Source organism: Acanthisitta chloris, unplaced genomic scaffold, assembly GCF_000695815.1.
Source record: "Acanthisitta chloris isolate BGI_N310 unplaced genomic scaffold, ASM69581v1 scaffold17254, whole genome shotgun sequence".
Lineage (NCBI taxonomy): Eukaryota > Metazoa > Chordata > Aves > Passeriformes > Acanthisittidae > Acanthisitta > Acanthisitta chloris.
This window is the reverse complement of record NW_008670035.1, coordinates 92,677-100,587: the sequence shown is the minus strand read 5'-3', so window position 1 is coordinate 100,587 and position 7,911 is coordinate 92,677. Positions and strand designations below refer to the sequence as shown.

Genomic DNA, 7,911 nt, shown 5'->3' with positions numbered 1-7,911 from the left:
AGGGGGGCCGGCTGCTGGAGGAGTCACCACGAGGCTCTGCGGGACCAGGGGACGGGGGAGGGTGGCCGTCCCGGGCTATACTGGGGCTCAGTACGCCAGCCTTCTCCGCGGCCACGGGGCACCAGGCTCTGGGTGCTTCTCGTCGCTCGCGGGACGGATGGCAGAAGGCCCTGCAAATTGACTATTGCTCCGCTCCGGTGGGATGGTGACCGAGGCACATGGAGCTCTGCAGTCACTGGGCAGGAGCACATGCCAAGGCAGAAGTCATCCAGGGTGTGAGGATGAGGGTATGGCGTGGTGCTGCCCAGCACAGCCCTGCTTCAAGGCTGAGTGGGCTGCTGAGGAGGCAGCGTGACCTGGGCGGTGCACAGGGGCAGGAGCGGGGCTGGTGAGTTCGTTCTGGGCCACGGGCTATCGGTACCGACAGGCCAGCGCGTTCACATTCTTCACCACGTAGAAGCTCATGGTCAGCGGGGGGATGACCAGGGTGCGGCCGGCCCGCAGTGGCCGAGGCTTCAGCTCAGGGAGAGTCCCATCGTCCACCATGGTCAGAGGCTGCCCATTAAGCTGAACTGACCTGTGGAATCAGAAGAGGGTCAAGGCAGTTGGCATTGTGGACAGGTGGCAGCCCCAGACACCAGCATCACACTTACTTGGAATGGAGCCCGTCCTTGCCATAGGGTTGCAGCAGGTACTGGTGGACAGTCTTATCCCTCAGTGTCCCTGCCAGTTTGATTTTCTTCCTGGAGCGATGCAGGTTGATGATGTAAAGGGTGATGGACCCCCGGACATAGTTGTGGCTGCAAAGGGGAGAGTGAGACCTGAGGGCTGCACTGCCCTATGCCCTGGGAGCATTGCTTCCAGGAAGGGATTTGGGGGTCTGCAAGAACTGGCCTCGTGCAGCCATCCAGATGCCACCATCCCATCTGCCCCTCCACAGGGAGGTGCCACCTTCCCATCATGAAACCTGACTCTGTGATGACACCTTTCAACCCTGCTTCCTCATCCAGGGGTGACACAGCTTAAGAGGGTTGCTGCACCAGTGTCCGGAGCAGGAGTGGCTGTTCCAGGACAGCCCCCCCAGCCTTGCAAGGAGAAGTTTGAGAACGGAGAGGAGCCCTGTGTGTGAGTGGTATCTGCCCCCGCCACCCCAGGCACCTAACTGACAGGTCCAGACACTGATCTTCTGTCCCTGCCTAATCAGGCAGCCCCAAACAAAGGCTATAAAGCACTTTGCACCTGTCAGTTACTGGACAAGGTTTCCTACCGAGCTGGAGGGATGTTGAAAGCATCTGGACTTTGTAAAGAAACAGTCTCTCCTCCTCCACAATAGCAACTTGTGTCCGCGGAGGAGGTGGCCGCCCCCCCGGCTCACTGGGGCGCTTTCAATAACCAGGCCAGGCTCCGCGGCAGCGCGGCCCAGCAGGTAACCCGACCGACCGGGGCCTCCGTGTGTGAAATCCACTCCCTTGATCTCTGCTGCCCGGGCTGCCCGGCGGCCGCTGCACCGGTCCCGGCCGGCCCTGTTCCCAGGCATGGGCTTGCCGCGACTGGGAAGACGGTGCCACGACTTTCATCAGAGGCATCGCCCAGGGGCCAGAGCAGCACCCGAGTGAGTCCCCTGGGAAGCCAACCTGCCTTGCCAGGCTCCTGCCCCAGTATGTCCTTGGTGGTCCCCATCTCCTGGGGTACTGCTTATCCCCCGCTGCAGCCCCCTCGCTTACTTGTGGTAGCTGGTGCAATGGGCATAAATCCGTAGCTTGTCGCGAATGACCCTGCCGGGCCGGGGTTTCCTCTGCAGACCAGCCACATGGATCGCCAGCACCTTGGGACCAATGAGGCGCTTGTAGAGCAGGGACAGCCAGTAGTCCTGGGGGAGAAAGGGGACAGTCAGCAGCACAACAGTCCCCCAACTCACAGAGGGAGTGGGCAGTAGAGGCTGGTTTCCCTGCTTGCAGCCCAGCAAAATTTTGGCTGGTTGGGGGGAAAAGAAAATGTAGTGTGCCAGATGCCTGCCTTGGGGTGAGCTTTTTCTTTGTATAGGCCAAGCCAAAATGTCATCACTGTTTCCAGGAAAGAGATTAAGGGAGGAATCCATTGCTCTGCCCACACTGATAGACAGATACCCTCTAAAGAAGCTCAGTTTTTGGCTGGGCTGCAGAGCATGAGGAGCAGCATGGGTGCCCTTGCATATTCCCATGGACACACACAGAGCCATGCTGTGGACCTGCACACCAGCTCCAGCTGATGCTCACAGGATGGTGATGTCTCTTCCCCCACTCTCTACACAGAGCTGGAGCACATCAGAGCTCTCCCCTGTTCTTCAGCTGTGTTCTTGGCACACTGGCTTTCAGTACTGCCAACGGTGCTCCACTTCCCAGAGGTATTTCTCCCATTTTAAAGCCTCCTGTGAAGTATGAGGAAGCCAAACACTCAAGAAATAGGAAACATTCAGCCCCTGCACACATGCATAGATGATGTGGCCTTAATTATGTCACCACATGCTACTTTTCCCCGCAGGGTACAGCCTCACTTGGCACACAGGACAGGCCCCAAGCCCTGAGGAGGGAGGTGAGGTTGTGTGGTGGTGGAGGCTCCTGCCGACAGGGCCCCCCACTCATCTGCTGCAGAAGCTGGGAGGTGTGCATTAAACGAAGCAGGGTTGTGAGAAGAAGAAGGGCAGGCTCAGGCGCTTGCCTCCTGTTGTGCAGGATGAGGCTCTGGCCTCACCACTGCTCCAGGCATAAAGGGTGATGCTGGGGAGTTGAAGCTTGTCCACACTTCTTCTCTGGGTGCTGCCTGTGGGTGCTGAGGCACACATGGAGCACTCTGAATAAATCCCCTTTGCACAGCCCAGACTGGCTGCCAGAAAGGCATCTGCCACCTCAGAGGGGCATATGGTGGGGAAGGGAGTCTCCAGGGCCCCAGGATGCATGGCAGAACAGGCAGGTGGAAATGCAGATCCCTCATACAGGTACAGATATGCACCCTGTGGGTGGGGAGCCCCCAGACAGCCCCTGATTGACGTGCATGTTGGATGAAGAGGCCAGCAGATAAAACTCAGCGGTGGGGCAGCAGTGATCAGCATAAGGCAAAACCTCACCAGTCAGATCAGACTGCCAGCCTGATCCTCTCTCCAGCCCAGCTCAGCAGAAGCTTGGCTGGCCTGGTGAAGGGAGATCCAAACACACTTCCCACTTTCTGGTTAAGCTCTTGCCATAATGATGGAGGAAAAGCCATCTTCTGCTCTCCTCTCACTGCTCCCAGCCAAAATCACGGAGCTTTGTGCCACACCAGCCTGGTAACTGTTTTCCCTGAAAAACCTTGGGCCCCAAAGGAGATGTGAAGATGAATGAAGAGGCTTGTGTACCCTGAGCAGACTCAGCCACAAGGCTGAATCTCCCAGGGAGGATGAGCTGCAGTTGCTCTATGCCGCATGTGTGTGTTGTCCCTGAGGCACGTGCCAGTGTCCCTGACCCTGCTGGGTGGTGGGTCTGACCCGCAGCCTGGAGATGTCCCTCCCTGCACTAAGCTGCAGGGGTTCTACCAGCCCTGCCCTGCTGTGGGAGGCTGTGCTGGCCCATGCTGCTCAGGCTCACAGCAGATAGGAGAAACAGTGCCAGTCACACTGCTGACTCCCTGATGAACACCCTGATTAACAGGTGTCATTAGATGAGTAATTACTTGAGTTTACAGTAAGGTCAAAGGTGAGCACAGACTGCAGTGTTTAGCCCCATGGTCACGAGTTAAAAATAAATGAGTTTGGTGCCCCAAACTGCCTGTCAGCTCAGGCTCTTAGGCCTTTCTAGCTGCCCTGTTGGGGGTTTCTCACCTCATATTGCCACTGATGAAATGCTGCTTTCACCCACAAGTTATGGGAGTGATAAGAGGCCAGACACAGTGTGCCCTCAAAATTTCCATATGGGTCTCAAGAGCTGTTCTGCAGGGGACTTTTGATGGTCTTGACACTAAGGGGCGCTGCCATCAGAGCTCCAGCCTCCAGCTGAGCACCCACCCCCCTGGGCTGGGTGGACCCCAGGGGTTTGCTGCTTCGACACCAGCATCCCTCCACTCTCAAGGCTCAGCAGTAGTAAGGTTTGTAATGTGAGGGTGTGAGGAGGTGCCAAACCCCATGATGTGCCCCAGTTGTTGCCAATCTCATGTCTCAGCACGCACTTTCCCAAGGGTACTCTGACAAACCCTGTCAGAGTTTTGTGGGAGAAGTGAGCCCTAAGCTCCTGCTGTAGTGGCTCATGGGTTGAGCTGTGCCATTCAGCATCTCCTGGGTTGGGCACTAGCACAGATGCTTGTCTCTCTGGAAAGTGTTGGCTGTGTTTTGTAAGTTAGTGGTCCAGCTAAGGGTACACAGCTTTTCTGAATGAAAACCATGCAGATGCCATGAGATAGGTAAGGCAGTCAGCAGTGATGCAGGGTGGGCTGTTCCGCTAAGTTTGAGATGATCACGGCTGAGTGTACACTATTTCGGCACAGGCAAAGCCTCCAGGGCAGCATGGGGTCTGGTCTGTCCCTCCAGCATCTGTAGGAGGTAAGTGGAGAGCAGTGATTTTTACCTTGACTTGCTGGCAAGGCTAGCTCCAAAGTCTCAGTTTCAAGAAGGATGTGAAAATACCAAAGAGAGTTCAGAAGAGGGCCAGAAAAATGACCCAGGACTGGAAAAGGAGTTGTCAGCACTGGCCTTGAGGCACTTGAGCTCTTCAGCTCACTGCAGGGAAGCACTGAAGACAGCTGCAGCTTTTCACATCATCACAAGTCCACTTTTGTTAAGGGCGAAAATACTTGAAATAAATTACCAGGACCTGGTGACACCAAGTACTTGGATGATGAATTACACACACACACCTAGCATGATGGAAACAAACCTGCTGGGTGCAGGCACTTCCCCCAGCTGGGCTGGTGTTCCAGTGCTGCTCCTTCCACTGACATGAGTGAACCTCAGTCAAAATCAAACCAGGGCTGCTGGGCACCTGCAGCTACTGGCGGCTCCTGTTCAATCGGTGGCCAGCTTGGGAAACAGTTGCTCTTGAAACCCGGCTTGGCTGCAGCCAAGATGGCTTTTCTACTGATCAGTGACCTCTTCCTAGACCCCTGACAGTAGTTGGCACCTGCTCTCATATGGCAAACCCTTTGCAAGTGTGTTCCCCAGGCTGGCAGAACCTACACACTCCTTGCAAAGACACATGTCCACCTTGCAGTGTGGTGCCAGACTGGAGGCAGCCCTGGCAATGCCCAGAAAAATGGATGGCTCCAACCAGTGCAGCTGGAGAAAGGATTTGTCTTTTGGAGTCACAGAGGTTGCTCATTTCGATGGCTGAGCCAGCAATACAGCTGTAGCAGTAGAGGAGGAATGGCAGACAGGAATCTGATCTGCTAGTAGTCCCATGGGAATCGGGGGATCTTTCTTGCTTTAATAACTTTGTAGACCCATTAAGCAGTGCTGCAGGTGAGGAGCACCTGAAGGCAGAGCCCTCCTTTGCCTCAGGAGGTCTCCAGGCTGGGACCCTGGATTTGTGGGCAGGCAGGGTGCTTGTCTTGAGTGGGCTGATGTGCAGAGCTCAGGCCAGCCTCATCTTCTGAGCCCTATGGGGCCAGTGAAGACCTGCAAGCTTTCTCCTAGACAGGGAAAGCTCAGAGGGTCCCACTTGATCTCTGCACATTTTACTTAAATGCGGGAGCTTTTAGAGACTTCAGCTTTGGGAAAAAAGGCTGATTAGGCAAACCCTCTGGAAGATCTATTAACCAGACCCTCCCACCTCCAGAGACATCAGGAGGAGTGCAGGAGTATATCCCCATAGTCTCCCCTAGATGCAGCAAAGAAGCTTTACAGCCCACCCGAGTTTGTTCAGCTCTGCACTCACCATGTGTGAGAAGATGTTGCTATAACCAGAAAACCAGAGCAACAGAGCTGTAGCCCTTCAGTCTCCTGGGGACTGTAACTACCAAAGGCAGCCGATCTTCAAATGAGCAGGTTGCAAACCCATGGTGCATGGCCTCCTCTGTTGGGGCATGGCTCCATGTCATGTCACCAGCTGCATCAGCTGACTGCTGCTCACATTCTTCTTCTTGCTTCTTCCCTCTTCTGAAGCTGCCCAAGCTCTTCCTCCATGCCTCAGGCACACTTGAGTTTCAACAGCCTCTGACAGATTGCTCCATTCCTGCACCTTCATCTGCATTTTTCCACAGCCCAAGCAGCCTGTGTGAAGGTGGGGACTGGCTGGTCTGAATATCAGAGAGCTTTGCTCTTTTATCCATCTTTTGAGCCTGATGGCTTGTTTTTGGCAAAAGCATCTTCCAGAAAAGTAGTGATTGTGGTTGTGAGGACTTGGAGGGATAGAGAAGCTGCCACTTCCCAGAGAGTCTATTCCAGCAGTTAAACATCTGCACTGTTAAGAATCCCACTACTTATTTTCAGTTTGAATTCCTCTGATTTCAGTTTCCAACCAGTGATTCTTGTTCTTTCTTTTTCCACTAGAAAAAAGATCCTCAGCATCCAAAGCTTTCTCCCTGTGGAGGTCCTTACATCCTGTTCAAGCCATAGGTGGTTGTTCCTTCAGCAAGGCTGGACTAATGCTACTTTTATTATTATCCCTGAGTTTAATGTGCTGCTTGGACTGTGGGAGTTTGAGGTTTTCTCGCCCAAATCCTGTGCAAGATCCTGTGACAAGAACAGGGCAGAGCCTCACCCCAGAAGGAATGTTTGCTGAAGTAAAAATAATCAACTTCAGACACTGATGCTGCCCTCATGAGCTCACATGCACCCAACCTCAAGGACATCAGCTGTTTGCCATTGCACATGCATACCCTCCTTGTGTGGAGATCCTGAAGAGCTGAGGATGTGGTGTGCAGTCTCCTACAACATTTGCTGCCATACTGGGGGAATTTGTGAGTGAGTATCATGGTGGACACTTCAAAAAGGGTCTATGAATGAGAAACAAGGCTTCTTTTAGTCCCAAATAAGGGGTCTTCAGGTGGACTGGGCTGCCAGAGGCTGGTGGCACCAGCAGGGGAGGGCAGGGCCAGCACACACAGAGATGCTGCAGCAAGAGGCCCCTTGCATCTTCCCTCTGCTCTGCCCACGTAGCTCTGCTCCTCCTGGGCAGGAGAGACCCTTGGCTTTGGTCCAGGCACCTCTGCCTATGACAGGAATGGCTGACACTGCCCAGTTCTTTCCTTGTTGAGTCTTGGCCCCTGCAAGTACCCACCACAAGTCTCCCGAAGCTGCTGACATCTCTGACTGGGCATCTGTTGCTTTCACCATGCTGATCCTCTTCCTTCCTGCTCTAACAGCTGTGAATACCTCATCTCACACCACTCTTGCCTGCATCACCTTCCGCCTTTTACATCTTCCTGCAGCTTTCTCAGCTGGCAAGTGGTCTATGGCTGAAGCATGACAAGAGGGATTGCCAGTTCTGCACCACAGTGCCTTTTGGCTCAGGAGGAAGAGGAGAGGAAGCAGATACAGTGAGGGAGTGCATTGGCTCCATTAGTTGAGGCAGAAGCAGATTTGTACAGCAGAACAGTTGCCGCTGTGGCTGTGCTGTGCACCCTGTGTGCTTCAGGCTGCTCTTGTCTGGCCCTGTGAACTGAATATCTACTCATGGTCTGGGAAAATAAACCAGGTTACATATTACAACAGCTCTGCAATAAGTTCTAATGCACAGCATGTTGGGACAGCTAGGAAAGTCCCTCCCATCCCAAATAACCTGGTAATGTGTGTCTGCCCATGGGCTCAGAAAGCAGCATTCTCACCCACTGGAGCCAGCAGCACTGCAAGCTCTGCATTCAGGTTGAGCATATGCCACTCGTCCCACAGCCCCTATGGTCTCCCTGAGCTGTGCCAGCAGCACAGCCTGCCAAGCCTCCGATGAGCACCACATCTTTCCAGCCTTCAAG

At 54.3% G+C, this 7,911-nt stretch overlaps 1 protein-coding gene across 1 annotated transcript in view; it reads right to left on the bottom strand.

The window, feature by feature from the left end:
* Positions 1-411: 411 nt before the first annotated feature.
* Positions 412-7,911, bottom strand: part of HPSE2 (heparanase 2 (inactive)) — a 98,289-nt gene continuing 90,789 nt past the window's right edge. Inside the window, exons 9-11 of the mRNA XM_009073539.1 lie at positions 1,725-1,870; positions 654-800; positions 412-577 (exon numbers count right to left, since the gene is read on the bottom strand). Of these exons, the coding sequence (XP_009071787.1) occupies positions 412-577; positions 654-800; positions 1,725-1,870 (459 nt within the window). The remainder of the gene's footprint in view (positions 578-653; positions 801-1,724; positions 1,871-7,911) is intronic.